At 42.0% G+C, this 20467-nt stretch overlaps 1 protein-coding gene across 3 annotated transcripts; it reads left to right on the forward strand.

Moving 5' to 3' along the window:
- Positions 1–219: 219 nt before the first annotated feature.
- pitpnc1b (phosphatidylinositol transfer protein cytoplasmic 1b) lies at positions 220–17630 on the forward strand. Of its 3 annotated transcripts, none has more exons than XM_010788483.1 (11): positions 220–312; positions 853–1048; positions 4551–4699; positions 7268–7356; positions 7549–7556; positions 7706–7777; positions 9090–9182; positions 13432–13587; positions 14398–14461; positions 14607–14693; positions 16181–17630. In XM_010788483.1, exons 2-11 carry the CDS (start codon positions 1001–1003, stop codon positions 16321–16323), a joined length of 909 nt encoding a protein of 302 aa, XP_010786785.1. In that variant the 5' UTR covers positions 220–312; positions 853–1000; the 3' UTR covers positions 16324–17630. The 3 variants fall into 3 exon arrangements, with proteins under 3 accessions (XP_010786785.1, XP_010786784.1, XP_010786783.1); XM_010788482.1 differs by having other exon boundaries at positions 240–378; XM_010788481.1 differs by having other exon boundaries at positions 240–1048.
- The last annotated feature ends 2837 nt before the right edge of the window (positions 17631–20467 follow it).

Below are 20467 nucleotides of genomic sequence, written 5' to 3' on the forward strand. Positions count from 1 at the left end.
TCTGAGGAATGTTATTCAAATTCCAAAGACTGGTGTCAACAAACTGTTTTACTTAGCGTTGCCAGATATAGAAAGATGATAGAGTGTGGAAAACAGTGTTGGCAACAGAGAGGAAAGGACAGATAAAGTTCAGAGAGAGGGAGAGAGACAGGGGGGAGGTGACACAGGTGAGTTGGTTGTAAAGTACAGTGGGCGGGGAGTGGATACCATGAGGGAGAGCAAAACAGTTAAGACAGTTCCTCAAAAATTCCTTTGCCTAGAGAAGCGGAGGGCTGCTGAGGGGAAAGGGAGAAGCGCCGAGCGGACACCAAGGTTACACATGAGGAGTCTTAGGAGGATTTAAACAAAGCGCAAGGAGGCAGAGAAGGGAAAGAGCAGGTGGAGTTGGTTGCCTTTCAATCTTAGCTCACAGCTAATTACCACTTTCTCACTGTGGTGAAAGAAAGCAAACAGAAACTAAGTGAGAAAAACAGCAAACAGAAAAGGGCAGGCAAAAGCAAGAGAAGTGAAAGCAGAAGTAACAAGAAAAGCAAGCGAGGCGGCAGCTAGAAAGTCGGGTGCAGGAGATTAACTGTGAGTGAGCGAGGGAAAAAGTAGGAAAACAGCAGATACTCATTGACAGAGAGAGACTGGACTTAACTCATTGGATTACTGACATCAGCAAAACAAAGGAAGAAGAGCGTCAGAAAAGAGGTCACTGTGGTGGAGCAGCAGTGCAGCTTGCCTGAGCCTGCCTGCTATGCAACTGAGACAGCTGAGATAGACACAGTTCACACAGACATTACATGTTACTTGTTAGACGCTTTTATCCAAATCGACTTCCATACTCAATACTGTGGACAATCCCCACAGGAGCAATTTGGGGTGAAGTTTCTTGCCCGGGGACACAACCACATGCTGACTGCAGCGGGGTTTGAACCTGTGCTCCCCTGATCCGAACACCAACGCACTATCCACTGCGCCACACGCCTCCCCAGACAGTCCTCTCTGTAGCTGCACCATGTTGATGAAAGAATACCGCATATGTATGCCACTGACTGTGGATGAGGTAAGTGTGTTTGTCTTTCCCACGCTCGTACACACAACCCTCCTACAAGTTTAAATTGAAAGAGGGGGCTTTTATTTCTAGTGTTAAAGTGTTGTTGACTTGTTATCTGGAAAGTGTTAATGTGCTGATAAGAAAAGTGCCAACAGAGCACAGAGACCTCCTGCGGCGGCTCTGTGGGAGCTTTGGCACACTGGGGTAAGCGCGGTGTGTTCAGCATCAACAGTCTCGGCCAATCTGATGGAGCCAAAGCACAACACCTGGCCGGTAGCATCATATCGCTGCGGTTGTGTCTAAATTATCTTCCCATCTGTCGGCTTCACTACTTCCCTCACATGCGTTAGCACGCCTCGCAGCGCAAAAAACTAGTCAGACTGGTTTCGGCTTTGCAAGACCTAAACTCAAACAAAGGTGATCCCGCTTGGGAAAAAAGAGGGACGGGAGACTGAGTTATGCGCCAAAGTGCCCTTCAAAAGGAACGTCCTCATCACATCCCAGTGCTTTCCCTTCCCCCTCTACAAGTCTACCCGTTACCACAACAATGACAGTGACAAATAGCAGTCCAAAATAGGATTTACAGTATCAGCTCAGGGCACAGAGAAACTTGAGCTGCCAGCAAATCCTCTTTCGCCTGAATGTAATGTAAGTTTAAGTGCAGATTATTTGAGGCAGTATCAAATCGTGACAGTTACCTCAGTCCAAGACATTAACAAAGGCCTTACCCTTGCCTCCCCTTAATTTATAAAGGGAATGGTGTAGACTTTCACGTGTGAAATATCCAAGAAGTAGTTCAGTGGTAACACAATACAGCTTAGTGTGTCTTAGGGAATGTTCAATATTGTGTTCTGCTGTGGGAAAATCTGACCAGGGGCGGCTGCAGCTCAGGTTGTATAATATTGGGTAAAGCCCCTTTACCACTCCAAAGAAACCACAAAATAATAATGCTAATCTTTATTTAGGGTTTTCATCTGTAACAACTTGGTGATCATCGTAAAACAAGATTGACAGACACAAAAGAAAAATCACCAGGTTGCCAACTCACCAACTTTGAAAGAGAAACTGAATAAATAGCAGATGTAAAAAAAACAGTATGCACAGTTCAAATGTTAGTGTTTACCGGCAATGCTTGTGTTGCTAGACAGCCCGTGTCTGATGTCTTACATGACACACCTATAAAAAAGTCATCCGAAATGCTCTGCTTACTGGCAATGGTGAAGGAGTCACCTTTTTTTTTTTTCAAACTTCTTGTGCACGTGCTGAATGAGTCCTTGAGCCGCCCTGTGGTTGTCACTTTGCACAGAAGCAACTTCATGATGAGTTGAAGCAGCATAGAAGGAAGATGAAATGTGGCTTTCTTGACACTGCTCAAAAGAAAAAGACTAGGCAGCTGTACAGATGTGTCATTCTCTTCCCATACCCTTTCCTTTGAGTTGAGTACACAATTAATTACAAATATTTACAAAGGTGTTTGTCTTGCAAAAAAAGGCTCATTGTCTTTGTCAGCGGACAGATCCAGGGTTACATAACGAATTCTACTTTTTTCTCTTAGCGTTTGATCACTGGATAATATGAAAGTTGCCACAAGCTTGACTTTAATCATATAATCTTTTATTTCCAGTTGCTATCAGACTGACACTATCTGCAGAGTCTCCACCCCACAATGATGAGCTATATTTACACTCAGGAAGTCATGACAAATTCACAGCTTGTTAACTTGTCTTTATTTTTGTTGGAGGAGAAAGCATGCCAAAAGCTTTCGATGAACGGTTCTATCCACACATCATTCATCAAAAGGCATGCACATTGCATAATAATAGTGATTGGAGTAAGTTTTCTAGACAGTCAAAGAGATTCATAACCTGTGTGGGAGGAGCTCGCTGCTCTGTAGTCTGTTAGCCTTGAGACGGTGTAAAAGCATCCATCGCTGTGATTAATTAAATCCCATGAATACCCAATAAGTAAATATTGAATGTTGACATTACACTGTAATTGGAATAAGGAGGAGGAGAGCCACAATGATGTCAACATTGCACAGTGAAGGATAGCAAACTGAGATCTGCCCTCCTCTTTCCCTCTGCCTCCTCATCTTCCACTTTTAATTAAAAAAATGCTTTAGTGGCACAACAACACATGAGTTACCGTATGGTGGCCACAGCAGAGTAGTTAGTGGTTTGCAGTGTTTTTTTTTCATATTGTCTTTAAAAACTCAGTTTGCAATTAGAGGGAACACAATGATGTACAGCGAAACAATGTTGAGGAGGAAAAGACAGAAAGCAGCATCAGTGCAGAAACTGAAGTATTATTGTGTAAATGGTTCAAAAGGAAACTGAATCAGTCAGGCCGCTCCAGATGCCCAAAGGCCTCGTCCTCTTTAGACTCGCTAAGAGAAACACTCCCGCCTCATCAGCATCGAGCACATACTGGGTCTGCAGCAGAGAACAAAGTGCCATCCCCCTCTTTAATTTAGACTCCAGTCGTTCACCCTCACCGGCCAAATTAAATGTTGATGTCAGATATGGTCACTTGAGGGAAATCTTTATACACAGCAAGTAACTGTTTACAAAATGAAGAGCAAATACAAAGCGGGCTTCTAAGCAGCACTGAGTAAGTGCCTGTCGAGATAAAATCACACTCAGCAACTATGGCTGAACCTGCTGCCAGGACATTTTTCTGTCATCACTCACAACCTCTTCCTCTAAGTCGTTGATGGTTATTATAATTTCCTCGATGGAGTAAGCGGTTTATTGACTAGTTGTGGTGGTATTATTGATTGGTCATTGAAGTCCTTAAAATGTAATATCACCTTGTGGCGTTGAAAAATGTTCTCCGACATATTCGGTTTAAATGCTTCTTAAATGTGAAGTCACTTACATTTTATTTAGACAGCTTAAAATCACAAACTGGCCTCAAAGGACTTTAAAATGTCACACCAAAAAGAGGAAGGAAAAGGCAAAAACGTTGTAACAGCAACAGAGGAGGGGTCAGTCTAACAGGGCAAGAAACCAAGCAGTCAATGTTGTATGTACAGAGCAAGGGGAAATAACAGTCAAATAAAAAAATGTAAACGGAGCCAACTTTGAAAACATATTGCATTTCACTGACATTGCACTTTCTCCATGTGTACGCCTACTTCTGTTAAACTACATTTTTAGCATTACCCCACCTTGTCTGTTTTCGGGGGCACAGTATTTATACCTCAACATGCTGATGGCCCAACCAAATCAAGAGAGGCTGTAACTGAAAAACCTCTTTGGGACATTAATCCAGCAAGTGTGCTTTTTATTGATTTTATAAAGTGAGGGTTGTTTCAAAAGTAAAGTAGTATTATTTTAGGATATCAGAGATAATACAATCAAAAATCACTTCAATTATATTTCGTCACCTTGGATGGCTTATGATGATTTTGCTTCGTGGTTCATGTTTTCTCATCACTGTTTCTCCCTCTCTTCCCCCTCCCCATCCTCACCTTCATACACCTCGTTGAAAACCTCTCCCCGGGCTCCAGTACAGGATTGGGCAGCTGTACATGATCAGTAAGCACAGCTGTGAGCAGAGTGGTGGTGGAGAAGGGGTGGAGGTGATGAGGAATGAGGCCGACATGCACCCGCAGCACGGCCAGGGTCAGCTGACCGAGAAGCGGATCTACCTGAGCAGGTAGAGGGCACATTGATTGGATTTATGTACTAATGAGGCACTAAAACTAAGAGTCCTGGTGATTTGCAACCTGGGCCTTATTGTCTACTCTGTCATTACGATAACAGATTGTGTTCGAACTTTGATCTCTTACTTCACTGTGTATTGCAGGTATTAGGACAAACAAGCAATAACACTTTGTTTCAACACAGAAACTCTCATACCGCAGTGTGATGTTCCCACATATCGAGTTCAGGAACCCAGTTACTGAAACATGTTGAGGCCCATTCTAGTCTGAGTTACAGTAGACATGTTATTGTACCATGAGCTCATCACAGCAAACCTTCAAGAGTTGAGGTTTGTACAAGTACAGACTCAGCTTAGAGCAACACGTCATCATGGGAAAAACATTTTCTGAGCCATTGGAGGCTGGACACACTTTAACAATGTGTGCTCATGAAAAAGAAGTAGAAGTTCATATATTAAAATGATGGTGACATGTTAATTATCATGGATTTAACAAGCATTGGTAACAAAAATTAGAAAGACTTACTCAATCTCATCACAAACTATAATGAAGTTTTAAGCAGTGTTTAATAAAGAAAAAGATGACTTTGGGAGATGGCGCAAGTTAGATGAGAAGATTGGCACAATAATGCTTTTACATCTGTACGTTTAATATGGAAATGGAGAACATCTAGCCCAGCTCTGTCATAAGGTAACAAAGTCTGCATACCAGCTCATCTAAAGCTCACTAATTAGCCTATATTGCTTGTTTAAAAATGTTTAAAAAAAGTGAAGAAATAACGATTTGCTGATTTGTGGTCGTTTATTTCCTGGACTATTGGCTGTGAGCAGTTGCCAGGTAACCATGCAGTGGACACTTAATATGTCCACAGAGCCCTCGATAAAAAAGCAACATTTCACTTTAACACTGCAGTTTTGGGCAGATTAAACACCTGATACAGCAGATTGTGTTGTCTTCACAAAGAGTCAGGCTAGCTGTTTCTATGCTAAGCTAAGCTAGCCAGCTGGCTGTAGCTTCACATGAGAGCGGTATTAATCTTTTCTCACATCTCTCTGCCAGGAAACAAACTGGAACATTTCCCAAAATGTCAAACTATTTCTTTAATGTGTTTGTGCACAAATATGACTCCTCTAATGATGTATTAACCAGGAGTTTATTATGTATGACTTATGTAAAATATCTCTGAAAGCTGAAGCTCTACAAGAAATCTATTAAGAAGATCTTTAATCAAAGTTTTTTTTAAAACTAGTTCCTAAGACAAAGAGTGCAGTTTTTTCTGATAATACACACATTCAGATTTACAAATTTCCTCATATGTATTTAAAACTATCAGATTATAAATTATGAATTAAGTTTTAAGAAATGCTTATAAACACTAAATAGCGAGGCATTAAAATAAAGCAACACCCAAAGACATGTTCTTTTGCTTCAAGCCGCAGTCCTCAACGTAAACAAGGAAGTATGTGAGACATGTCAACACTTAAATGTTCCAAATGAGTCTACTGCAGGAATTTGAAGCTATGCATGACGGCCTTGTCCATGTTGTTTTAGCTGAAATAAGTGGTTTATTTGCTTTATGTTCAGCGTTACAGACCATTAATCAATACATTTTGATAATAGAGAAAGCTCAGTCTAAAAACAACAACAACCAGAATTATGTTTTAATTCCAAATTCATTCCCTAAGCCTAAACTAACCTTACTAACTCCTCACCCAAATGTAACCTCAACATTGTTTAATGAAAGAATGTTTGTGTGGTTTTGACAAAGGCAAACTCAAATAGTATCCCTCAGATACATATACATTCAACCAAGATAAGTTATCCCTTATCTCAATTATTAAAAGCCATTACCAGATAGTATTGCTAGTATTTGTATAAAAGGTTACATACGGTAACATTATGCTTTGTTACCTGCAGGAATGCTTGATGGCCCTGTCCATGCTCTTGTGCTGATATAAGTGCTTTCGTTGCTTTGTTTTCAGCGTGACAGGTTATTAATCAATACATTTTTATTATAGAGAAAGCTCAGTCATAAAAAATAACAACCACCATTCTCTTTTATCTCTGAATTCATTCCTTAACCCTAAGCTAACCTCACTCATTACCCTAATGTAACCTCGACTCTTTTACTAATCACCACTCTAAACCCAATGCGTAATCCTAAAATAAACTCTTACAGAAGTAAAGGAATGTTCTCACTGTGGAGGATTTTCCTAATCTTTCTGTGCTTGTGGGACATTTGGTCCTCATTAGTAAAGATATGCTGGAACCCACACACACACAGACACACTCACACGCAGAGTATAGTGAGTGCATTTTACTTCAATCATTTTCTTGACATGTGCCTTGGAAGCTACAGTAACAATTCATCACCACAGGTGTAATTGGGAATGAGTCATAAAAATGAATGCTGTGGTGAGAGTAGCCTACAGGTAATCCGGCTATAAATGGCACAAAAACCACTTAGGCTCTCTCCGTCTCCCTCTATAATCTCTCTCTCCTACTATTCCTCTTTCCCACTCTCTAAAAGCAACCCTTATTTCTTTCCATTTTGCATTCAGTAAACTGCCAGCCTGGGCGAGAGCATTTGCCCCGCGATTCTTCTACGTGACGGAAAAGGCCTGGAACTTCTACCCGTACACCATCACAGGTTTGAGCGACTTTGTGTTAAACGTAAATTAACTTTCACCTCGATGAATTATACAAAACTTATTTACTTTTAACTTTGCATGTATTCCCCCGTGGTCATGTGTATGTGTGTGAGACCAATTGCGTGCTCATGCATGTATGAGTAACTAATGCAGTTTCTCCCTTTCCATATTGAACGTCCCTGGTGCTGCAGAGTACTCAGTAAGTATTCTCACACATCATTTACTGTACATGAATGCAACAGAGCTCATCTCTTTCTAGTATCAGTGGATCTAATCTGCAGCCTGCATCCACCCTCTATCTCTGTCCCTTTTTCCTCCTTTTTTTTTTTACCTCTTGTCACCCCGTAGGTATCATTCCTCCCCAAGTTCAGCATACGCATTGAGACGAGATTCGAGAACAACAACGGCGATAACGACAATGTGAGTATGAGAGGGAGCGAGGGGTGAGAAAGATGGAGTGATTATGGAAGAGGGGGAGGAGAAAGACAAGGCGCAAGGAGATAAATTGCAATTTTCTCTGCAGCGCAAAGAAAATGTTCATCACATTGATGTGCAAATTACAAGGAGGACAAGCAAAACACACAATGCAGTGTTGGAAGATCTATTAACCAGACATGCAGCGGCGGTGCGCACGGACACCATGCTACATTTTGATCAAGGGGAACACACACAAACAGATATTCAGTAACAAAAGCAACTCTGTCTGTCTTGCGTTCAGCTTTAGACAAAAATGTGGTGCGTCTTGTTTCATGTCATGTTGTTACAGGGCACTAAAGTTCAAACAAACACAAATTCATAAAGTCACGGATTCACTTGAGGACTGTCCTTAAGAACACATGAGGTATTAAAGTGTTTTCTTTTTATATCTCCATTATATTTTAGAGGAAAATATAAATCAATTATATTGTTTATTTTTTACAGCTGTTATCAAATTACGTACTACACACAAAACATATATCAAGTTATAAAATATGGCAATTATTTAAATATATTGAACTACCCAACAGTTTAGTTTCAGAGCCAAAACAATTAGTCTATTTTGATAATCGTTTACATCCTGTTCAAATGTCAAACACAGAGACGGCGTCATGCTCTGAGCAGAAAGTAAAAAGCAAAACAATAGATCCAGAAAATGCACCTCATTCCCTAAAAGGGAGAAACACCTTGGATTGACACAGACCAACAGCACCACAGGAGCGTGGCGGGCTATTATCTAATGGCAGGTTTTCCTTATTTGTTAGTTTTCAACTGTGAAATGAACAACTTCAGCGGGGCATTAGAACACATTTTAAACAAGGTCAGATTAAAGTGCGGCCCCCTCTCTCTCCCTAGCTTCAATCCATTCTCTCTCTCATTGAAAAATGTATTCTGCTCTCATAACTCTTCTTCTTTCCCCCCCCCCATCTCTTCTAATATCTCTTCGTCCTTGTTTTTTATTTTCCCTCCCATCTCCCCCTCCTTCTGTTCTCTTCTCTGTTTGCTCCAGTGTGATTTGCTCAAAGGGCCTCGGGGTGGGATAAAGTGAGGGGTGTTATGGTGTGTGAACTCAGTTTTCTACACTGTTACTCATCTACTCTCACCCCCCTCTCCTCTGAGTGAGTGACTGTATGCGTGTGAGAGTATGGGGGGGGTGTGTGTGTGTGTGTGTGTGTGTGTGTGTGTGTGTGTGTGTGTGTGTGTGTGTGTCTGCTCTCATTATACTGTATGACCTCCCCCATCTGTTTGGGTGTAGGTGTTTGGGGACACACCAACTCCACCAGAGAATGTGAGTTTCCTGGATATCCTGAGTGACCCCATTCCTGAAAGGCACTACAAAGAGTCAGAGGTACGCACTGTTCTGACGCATTAACATGTTTGTTTTGTGTGTTTTTGCAAACAAAAAAGCTATGAATTCACTAAAGGAATAGTTCAGCATTTTAAGTACGCTTGGAGTTACACGGAAAGATCAATATCACATATTTCATATATTTTCAAATCTCAAACCCCGCACATTTTAGGCCCATCTCCCAGCTACCTTTTTTATCTAAAGTCCTGGAGCGAGTAGTCTATGTCCAGCTGCAGTCGTTCTTAACCACGCATGGCATTCACGAAAGGTTTCAGTCTGGCTTCAAACCTATGCACAGTACTGAAACAGCCCTTTTAAGAGTTTTATGATCTGCTCCTAGCCGCCGACTCAGGTAGCCAAGCTGTCCTGGTGCTGTTAGACCTGACAGCTGCCTTCAACACTGTGGACCATAGCATCCTGTTGTCGCGACTTGAACAGTCCGCAGGCATCATAGGCTCTGCCCTTTTATGGTTCAGGTCCTACCTGACAGACCTTAGCTTCTCAGTGCAGCTAGGTGCCTTCTCCTCTGCTAAAGCCCCTCTTACCTGTGGGGTTCCCCAAGGCTCTATCCTGGGCCCCATCCTCTTTCTACTGTACATACTGCCCCTAGGTTCAATTCTCACTAAACACAGTGGTCTCCCTTCCACTGTTACGCCGACGATGTACAGATCTATCTGCCTCTCAATTCAAATATCAATAACTCATTATAGCCGTTGATGGACTGCTTGACAGAGATCAAATCCTGGCTGAGCAAAAACATCCTTAACCTCAACGAGAGCAAGACAGAGGTAATCTTTTTTGGACCCCAACCCCCAGCATCTCCGGTTGATATTCTGGGCTCTCAATAAAAACCTCCTCCCCTCTGTTATGAAGAGGGCTGCCAACACTCACGCATTGAGCGTGAGAGTCACGCAATTAACCCATATCTCACGCACTCACGCCACACATGCCTTTCCTCACACTAAGTTTTCGTCCAAAATAAATGTATATAAAAATAAAGTGAAAGAAAAGCAAACCGAGCGGTCTACGAAATGAGACGGTCTTCTGGCTTAGTTCAGTAAAGTTGGAACGATATTGGGAGATTCTGATTTCACGGATCAATAACTCATGAACAAAACGTTATTCAGACACAAATGACGTCTCCTAAGTACCGTGGTAAGGTTGACAACGAACTACAATCACAATTTGATCAAAAAAAGCCAATACGCGCCGTCCTCCGAGCTGGACACATTACATTGGTCTCTATCTGCAGCCGGAGAAGAAACGAGTGCTCAGGGACCGTCTGCAAAGTGCAACTCTGAAAAAAGAGAAAACAATAACATTCAATCACTATTACTATTACTTCACTCACGACACACATCAATAGTCTCCTGTTGGTCATACTACAGCAAGGAGTTTGGAAGAATATGCTTTTGAATAATTTTGGGGAATATTTATAATGTAAAATATTCAATAAATATGGCATCATCTTAAATAACTTTACTATTATACAGTATATTTCTACCAAACTCACTATTTGCATTGTTGTTGTTAGCATCTGGTTAGCTTAACTGCGATATTAAAAGCTGTTTCTAAAACAAGGAGAGGGAGAGCTCTGTCCTGTCAGACTGAGAAACTACAGCTCAGTGAGGTAAGGGACTCTGTTTAGATAGTTAACTTTAGTCTAGTTATCTCAGTGGGTCTCAAACGTTTTGGTCACCATTTATGAGAATAAATGAAAAACAGTTATGAAATACTATGACAGTAAAACAAGAATACAGTTTAAAAGGTGAGTGATTTGTAAAATATCCATAAAGAAAAAGAAAATCTGTTTACAGTTCTGTTTCACATGCGTGTTGAGAGATGTATCCATAAATTCCTTTTGCTCTCAAAGTGAACCAGATTGATGCATTTAACTTCAATATTAAAAAAAAAAAATCTTCCCGGGCATGGAGGTGAGGACCCCCCACTTGTAAAATAGCACTTTACCTCTGCTTATACCTATATGCCATTTTATATGCTGTGAGTTGATTATCGAGCCTTCATTGTAAGAGTCGCGGATACACTGTGTATGTGCGTATTCCACTGTAGCCCCAGTACATTAATGGGAAACCCTATTTTGTAACACTGTACACATGAACGTTTCTTTTTTCGGTTCACCAAAAAAAAATCTCACTCCAAACTGAACTCAAATTTTGGCAGCCCTGGTTATGAACCTTGGAGTGACCTTCAATAGCGCTTTTAAAAATGTGATAAGCAGGTCAGCTCCATAGTCAAAACCAGCTTTTATTTAAATAAGAATATTGGCCAAGACTAGGGATGCTCCGATCAATTGGCCGCCGATCGATATCGGCCGATATGCATTCTCTGCCGATCGATTGGTGCTCTCTATAAATGCCGATCGGGAGAGCCGATCACATGACGTAAAATACATGACACTTTTCTCTGTGGGCGGCAAAACAAGCTCGCCAAAATGGCTTCACCAGTCTGGCAGTATTTGAAGGTGTCCGAAAAAGACAGTAAAGTAGCGGTATGCAACGTGTGAAGCAGAAATCCTGCAGCTCCGCCTGCTGTGACGGGCCGGTGAGCGGAGCAAAACACACACTAAGAGTTAGACCTTACACACTTAGCTATTTTATCTACCTCTGGAACTAGCTAAACTAGTTATAAATATTTGTATTCTTCACTGTCGGGTCACTCATTACTGGGTCAGTGAGCTGCATGAGATACTGACAGGCTGTCAGGAGAGAGAGAGAGGGGGAGAGAGGAAAAGAGAGCGCTTCCGCTCATTTCTCCCGTTTTATTATCCAAAGTTAAAGTAAACTTGAATAATGTACTTCATTTGAATGTAATAATTCTGTTGAATAATGTACTTCATTTGAATGTAATAATTATGTTGGTTGTTGTTTGTGGAAGCGCCAGTGAATGAGCCCCATTAACTGAGTTTTAAACATCACTTTAAATGGAAGATCCCCATAGCCCCCACCCACTCAATCGGATACTGATTCCGGCGATCGGCCCCAAAATTGGCGATCGGAGCATCCCTAGCCAAGACCAAGTCGTTTTTATCTTTTAAAGACCTAGAAAGAGTTATTAATGCCTTTGTTACCTAGAGACTGGATTACTGCAACGCTCTGTACGTGGGTATGGACCAGGCTGCAATTAAACGCCTGCAGTTAGTCCAGAACGCAGCTGCGCGTCTTCTGTCTGAACACAAAAACGTGACCACATCACCCCAATTCTGGCCTCATTGCACTCACTGGCTTCCAATTCGGTTCCGAATTGATTTAAACTCCTTTTATTTGTTTTCAAAGCCCTAAATGGGCTGGCTCCGGCTTATAGCCGAACTACTCCATCGCCACACCCCTGCCAGAGCTTTAAGGTCGGCTGACCAGCTGCTGCTGATAGTGCCCAAGACCAGGCTCAAAACCCGAGGGCACCGAGCCTTCGCAGCAGCTGGCCCTAGGCTCTGGAACACTCTGCCCCTCCATGTGAGGTCGGCCCAGACCCTAGGCGTTTTTAGATTCTCACTGAAGACACACTTCTTCTCTCTGGCCTTCTAGTCAGAGCTGAGTACGACACCTGACGTTTCCCTGTGTTTTGTTTTTATATTTCTGTTGTAAATTATTGTCTTTTCTTCTTATTGTAGTAAAGTGTTTTTATTACATGTACAGCACTTTGGCTCGACCAAAAATCGTTTTTTAAATGTGTTCTATAAATAAAACTTGATTTGATTTGATATATTTGTATTGGATGACACAGGCGTGGATTTTCACCTGTGATCTTTCCACTTCAATAACTTTGCTTTACTTTCTAATGTGGCTTTGCTACTAAAAGAGCGTAATTCTCACTATTGAACCTCTTAAATTTAAATTGTCGCTCCACAAAGGCTTCACATTTCTTTACTCCCATCAAGTCTCTAGGATCAAAGGCCAATTCACAGGCCTGGGCACATAGAAGCATACAGACCAGCACACATGCATGCAAACAAATACAGTAAGCAAACACCCCATTCTCATCAAATAAGAGACAGTGAGGAAGTAAAATCACAACCGCTCTCATAATGGGTGCTATCTCACTTTCAATCCCACGGGCTGAGCTGAGGAAACAATCTGCTTGCACCTCCACACACAAAACATCACGCTCAAACAAACACACACTCGCACTGCACATCTACAGACCCATAGCTTTCCCCCCAAGATGCTTCACAGGGCCAAAGTTTCTGCAGACTCAGCGAGTAACTTATAGACCCACTGTTTACCCCGTGCAGGACCCGAGTCGCTGGATGTCAAGTAAAACTGGCCGAGGGCCTCTGGAGAAAGGATGGAGGGACGACCACAAGCCCATCATGTGCTCCTATAAGAGGGTGCAGTGCAGCTTCGAGGTGTACGGCTTCCAGACAAAGACCGAAGATTTCATACACAAAGTGAGACCGAGCTTTTTATTCCTCTACCGATTCATTAATGTTACAAGCCCATATAGGTGTAATACAAGGTTGAGAAATCAAAATGTATAACTAATTGGATTTAATTAAATGCTTAGCTTCATTCAAGCATTGATTTCTGCATTTTTGAGTCTTTACAGTAAAATGATGATCCTGAATAATCCTGATCTGTCATTTGTTATTCGAATGAGCAATGTGCTGCATTTTATCATATAGACATTAATTTATAGACATTAGTATGATTACCAAGACCACTGCCAAGAAGGCTCTCAGACTCAAATGACATCCTCTACCATTCAGTAACCCAACCTCAGGTCAGATTTAGTGGAAAGATTCCTACACTACAAAACCATAAGGAGCGTCTGTTCTTCTGGCCCAAACAAAGAAAAGGTTTAGAGTTTCTCACAGTGGAACACATAAAAGAGCTGATAACCATGAGGCAGAGCAAATAATCACAAAAGAAGAACCAAAAGTACTATAACTAGCAACGCCCTTTCTCCAACATTGTTACTGGAGTGAAAGAGCATTTAAAGGAATTTGGTTTAGTTTTGTCAAAAGGAGACCAAACAAACATACCCAAGATAAGTTTCCACTTATCTAAGTTACTCCTTATCTCAACCATAATCTCATTCAGTTGACATAATAACAAGATAGCATTGTTATTACTTGTACAATGACGTCCCGTCACGTTCTGCTTGATGACGCATTTCAAATAAACCAGCATACTTCTAAGTTTAAAGCACTTTTTAGCATTTTTAATGACAGTGTTTTTTTTTTCTGGTATTATTTTAGAGCATCCAGGACATTCTTCTGGTTGGACACAGACAAGCCGTCACGTGGATAGACGAATGGCACGGTGGGTCACATTCAGAAACACAACAGAACTATGCAGTTGTGTTTATTTTTTTAAATATGAAGCCTTTTAAAAAGTTAATATATATTCCATTGGCTGTGCTGATGCTTTGTGTGTTGGTGCGGGCTTGTGTGTTTGTGTCCCACAGGGCTGAGTTTGGATGAGGTGAGAGAGTACGAGCAGACGATGCAAGAGAAGACCAACAGCAAAGTCAAATCCAACCCGTGCAACACAGGTGAGGTTACAGCTCCTGATTATACTGTACAGAAATACAGCAGAGCATGGGAGGGGAGACAGCAGGGGGGACTGAAGTAGAGGAGAGAGAATACAGCTGGATGTGAGACCAGTGAGGGCAGTGAGAGGCGAGTATGAATAGAGTAGAAAGTTTGAAATGTGTATTTGAGCTCAGACGTAATGATTCTTGCATCTAATTTAAGCCTAACCAGCACCAGATACAGCAGGAGGTGCAGAGGAAGTACATAGAGAGGCCAAAACCTATTTTTAGATCATTACGAATTTACAATAAACCTGAACAGGAATGTTATATTTATTTAGCAAACCCTGTTATCAATTGCTGTAAACACTGCAATATAGTATAAATGAAAAATGGTGTAATGCTTGAACAGAGGATGGTGCCTAGTTGTGGCCTACAAGTGCCCAGATGGCTGGTGCACATCTGTGGGAGAAGAAATGGAGAGGGAAGAGCAGTCAGGAGGCATTTCACTACACGAGGAGCAGTGAGGAGGGAGAGGCGGAGAGTGTATGCCCAGAAAAGGGCGACAGAAAGACAGATGTACGAGGGGAAGAAGAGAGTAGGCAGGCTCATGAAGCGATAATGCCACAGCGTCAGTCTGATAAACAGTGTAATGCAGCCACCTGCTGAACTCTCCCCATCAACAGCCCTCTCAACATAAATAACAAGCCATTGCAGCACTTAGCTGCAAATGTCAGCCGTAGTGGGGTCTGTGTCTGGGCATATGTGTTGTGTGCATGCGTGTGAGTGCATGTGTGTGTGCGTGTGCGGTCACCCTGCCCCCTGCTGGTTAGTTTGGTGAACCTCAGCTTGATGTGAGAGATATCAAATGTAGTATTCCCACTATGGCCTGTAGCTTCTTGCTGCCTGTGCTCTCTCTCTCTCTCTCTCTCTCTCTCTCTCTCTCTCTCTCCCTCTGTGTGTGATGATGAGAGACATCAAGCTGCAAAAAATCTGCAGTCATTGCTCAACCTGCTGCAGCTCGCTGCACCGCCATGACCCCCTACAGGACAAATGATGCCACTGCGTCTGTCTCTGCACAGGCCGAATGATAGTTTTCATTCATCTGCCGTAATAAAAGTAAATGGATGTCATTTACTCAAGAGAGTCTAATGAAAAGCCGGGTGTGTGGGTTGAATACCAATGAGGGATTTAACTAATGGGAATCTAAGTGTATGACACAGATCTTAAGTATACTTAAATTAATTGGAAACCCAAACACAGTTGTCCCTCTGTATCTCTCATTTCAGTGCCTCTTTTGCTTTTCTTCCCCTTTTATTTCTGTACCGTTGTGTCTTTCATGTCATGTGTATGTCATTCTCTCTTCATCTTTCTATCCGTCAACTTTAACTTTAAATTTGCTTTGTTAGCATAACATGAAACGCATTTGTGTTGTCAAAGCAACTACAGAGGGAAAATTGTGGATATGGGAAAAGGAACAATTAAAGAAATGTCTCTTTCTCTCTCAGGCCCACTGGCTGCCTCTCGTCCTGCGTTCTCTCGCTCCATCTCAGTGACAGACGAGCGCTCCCTAAAGAAGCTGGGAGTGACGACGGTGGACATGTCCGAGTCCCCTCTGCCACATAGCCGCCTCCACTCCACCCCTGAATGATGCCTCTCGCATATACTGTACAGCGCCAACAAACACAAACCAATGTCAACATTCACCAGAGTCATGTGATGTTGTCTCTCAAACACTGACACACCCACATGCGCAGTGACACTAACAGGCTTAAAGTTATTTACTCTGGGGTGAGTAAGATGAAAAGATCAGTTCCTCTTTCAATACAGTCTTTCAAGTATAAGGCTACAGCCAGCAGCTGGTAAGCTTAGCTAAGCATAAAGACTGGAAATGGGGAGAAACCATATCTTTCAGGTTACATCTTTGTTTGTTTAATCCTTACAAATAATGTTTAAGATACAGTATAACAAATTATACTTATGCAGGTGTAAGGCTACTGGCAGTTTATTATTTTAAACTAAAAGACAGAATTGTTGTTTTCACAATTTAGATTTTTGTGCAGATGAACAAGCTAGATATACATGATGGTTATATGCACTAGATTGATTTTGGAGTAAGTCTATTATAGCTGTTTTCCACTGTTTCCATTCTTTGTGCTAAGCTAAGCTGATTGGCTACTGGCTTCGTATTTACTCGTAATCTCATTATTGCACAGAGGGCAAACAAGTACTTTTAAAACACATCCTTCCAGACCACCACCAAACAGATATGCATCTGTTCCTATGAACATGTAGTTGTTCTCTTTACTGCATGTTAAAAACACACAACTGCCAAACATGACCACAAACACTTAATGTTGAACTACAATTTATACTGTTGCAATCAAAATTCAGTCCAGGGTTATCTACAACCTGGAAACGTTGTGCACTTTTGTGTCGGTTCCTCAGCTATAATGGAGCTAAGAGACCACCAATGGGGCTCTCCAATTGTTTCCCAGCCCCGGCCCAGCAGCCTACAGACAAATGCATAAGGAGTTTAATAGAGTGGATCTAATGAGAGAGAAGAGGAGGACGGGGGGGCTGTCAATGCTATAGATCTACTCCTCTCTCCACCTCAGCCAATAGGTCAGACCGGGGTATTGACCGAGGGCAGTGAGGCGTTGTATTGGTTCCTTGATCACTTAGCTGAGCGCGGCAAATGGGTCAAGCCAGGGCTAAACTATAATCCAATGATATCAGCATTGATATGATTTTTAGCTTAATTTTGTACGTACATTTAAAAAGAGAATGGGTTCTCATTAGCAGGGATCAACAATGAAATATAAGTTTGCAGTCCTTTTTTGTAAAAACATGTATTTTTTTAATAAAGTGTAAAAATAAATCAAGAGAAAGATGTTTGTGGAAATTACACTGTATAGTCTTTTGGATTTGTATCAATAAACACAATTTCCAATGAGAGTTCACCAGTGTCCTGATATCTACCTGGATGAAGTGAAAAATGGACTGCACTGCACACATTATCAGCCATGTTTGATCAGTATTGACCTGTAAAGATGGACCAGCTGCTCTCACATCATCGCACTCACATGTAATCTACTCACCAATTTCACACTTGTGTGCCATGTGGAACCGGCTCCAGCAGCAGTGTTCATGAAAAGAGGAAGCCACTTGGTCTAACCTGGTTTGGCTCTGCAGCTTGTGCCAGTTTTTTCTATGCAAAACAATGGAGAAGAGAGAGTAATGAATGTTCAACAGATGCGGGGTTGTGTGTTGGGCGTGTTCGCATGTCTGTCATCGCTTTATCACATTATTGTTCAAGACTTCATGACAAAAAGCCCAGGCTTGTCACGAAGAGACTTGGAAGTTTGTGTGAGTGACAGACCCGGCAGCTTGCTTCAAATGGTGCACTAAATAGCTCGCATTATGGGGCTCATGATGGCTTCTTTTATCTATACAAATCAAGAGCCAGCATGACAATTTGTTATTAGCTTCCCGACACAAGGGCTTTCAGATTCACATAAATAAATGCATACAAAAATCTTTCTCTCAATGCGTCTTCTTGCAGTAGCAGCAGGAGGCTGATGTGAGAGAGTAAGAGCTCAACACAGCCAGGAGTTCACAAGTGGTGCAGAGGGACCCAAACTGCCGGCTGCACCGCATTAACATCACCTCTTTCTCTTTCACTTATTTGTCTCTCCCATTACTGCTGTCTCCACTATTCTCCTTTTCTCTTCTCTGTCTTCATCTTTTATTCTCTGGCTCTCATTCTTGAAGTCTTCCTTTCTCTCGTTATCTTTATCTGTGTCCTCATCGCCGTTCCTCAAGAGGGCCTCTAAAGAAGAGGTACTGTGTTCATTATATGGAAATGTTCCCCATGGTACATTATCATACATCCTGACCCCTTTGACGCTGAATCATCCTGGTATTCAAAGTTGGCCCCTTCAGACCCCACAAATAGCACCGTAGAGTAAAGAAAGGACGCTCCCTAGAGCTGCAAACGCTGCACAAACATTATCGGCATTGTACTGGAGTGTACAGACACTTTTATGTGAAACCTTGAGCTGTACACCTATGGGTACACAAGAGAGGACAGTGGAAAGACAAATGGGGGAAAACAATAAAAAATAAGCAAATAAGATTTAAATAACAAAACACTTTTGAAATGCGGAAAGCCAGTTTATTCTTGTAAAGTTAAGAATAAAAACGTATATGCAAGTCTGTACAACATTTCTCCTCGACCTCAATGGCGTTTTGCCCAACCACACTGATGTACGAGCTTCACCCTGCAGATCAATACAAGCTCTCCATTCACTAGACAGACACTAATGCAACCGCCTCATTTGTTTGACGACATGTGCACGTGCATGTAAAAGTGTGTGTCCGTTTCTTTCAAGCTGGTGCCCATTTCCTGGCTGGGCAGTATCTTTAACTCAGTCGTTAAGGGAGAGTGACCATTAAGCCACATAGTTTAGCATGTCACTAACTCAATCGCTTATTTCTCTTGCCAACATTGATTTAAAAAGGGTTCAGTGTGTGTGTGGTGTGTGTGGTGTGTGTGGTATAGTGTGTGGTGTGTGGTGTGTGTGGTGGACCTTGCTGTTGTTACACATTCACCAACAGAGGACGGCAAGCCTTTTTGAGGTCCACGTTTGGTCATGCTTTGAATCATGCTGTGTGACTAAAAGTTCATACTCAGCGCTGCCTCTGCAGGCTGAAGCAGGGATCTTAACGACTCACTCACATCTGGGTTTTTTTTCACACTACTCTATAGTGGGAATGTTGTGCAACCCCAGGCAGGATTTCAGGCTATAACGGAGTTATTAAATACAGATGGAGCTATAGCGCTGCTGCTCACAGCTTAAAATCCAAGATGCTGTTGTGCATGTGAAATCAAATCTCTTTTTAAAAACAGTTCATATTTGAATGTATCAATAGTAAAATGAAGCCTTTAACGGTTCCCAAGTGAAATATTAGATGCAATAGTGAATCCCCTGAATAAATTTTTTTTGAAGCAGCAACATCCCAGACATCCTGGTCCTTCAGGAGAGATAGTGAAGATCAGGCTTTTGCACTCACTCACTCACTCGGGGTGTGAGTGACCCACATTATAAAGAAGTCATTCATCAGTCAAACTCCCTGAAGTCACAAGAGGGATAGGATAAATGAGGAATTATTGTCTGGTACAAAGAAGAAATATCCAACTGCATTACCCCAATATGTGGCTTAAAATAAAACAAGGCCTCATTAACCCTCAAACAGATAGATGTAAGGGCCGTCTACATGCCCCCTCTGCTCCGCCACACTGATGAAAATATCTTCCCTCTATCTACATGAGCAGATCTGTAGCTTCCAGGCACAGGGAAGTGTGTTAGTCTGTGGAGAACTGAGCGCACATACTGGCTCTTTACCCGACTACAGTAGAGAGCAAGGTAACATCAATATTGAGACAAAATAAATCTAACTAACTTCCTCATTCTAACTCTGACCTCCAGGTCAACAAGAAAGGCAGAGACCTCCTGCAGCTCTGTCAAAGCCTGGGTCTGTACATAATGAACAATAGGTTATTAGAGACTCTTCAGTATACACACACGTTTTGCTCACCTCTTGGCAACAGCACAGTTGATTACATGGTAACAGATCTGGATCCTTTCTCTCTCTTTCAGTGCATTCACAGTCAAAACATTGACCCCGCTGCCTCCCCACAGCCAAATTACTGTGTTTCCCCCGAGGACAGTGACAAACAACAGCACACCTCCACAACCCACAGAACCATATAATTGTACAGATGGGCCAGA

Source organism: Notothenia coriiceps, unplaced genomic scaffold, assembly GCF_000735185.1.
Source record: "Notothenia coriiceps isolate Sejong01 unplaced genomic scaffold, NC01 NC01_scaffold00031853, whole genome shotgun sequence".
In the NCBI taxonomy this organism is placed as follows: domain Eukaryota; kingdom Metazoa; phylum Chordata; class Actinopteri; order Perciformes; family Nototheniidae; genus Notothenia; species Notothenia coriiceps.

Bases quoted from the DNA above. Each gene is read 5' to 3' on its own strand.
- pitpnc1b (XM_010788483.1), top strand. From the start codon at position 1,001: ATGTTGATGAAAGAATACCGCATATGTATGCCACTGACTGTGGATGAG. The intron at 4,700-7,267 runs GTAGAGGGCACA...TTTTGCATTCAG, and splicing joins AAGCGGATCTACCTGAGCAG to TAAACTGCCAGCCTGGGCGA. The intron at 14,694-16,180 runs GTGAGGTTACAG...TTTCTCTCTCAG, and splicing joins ATCCAACCCGTGCAACACAG to GCCCACTGGCTGCCTCTCGT.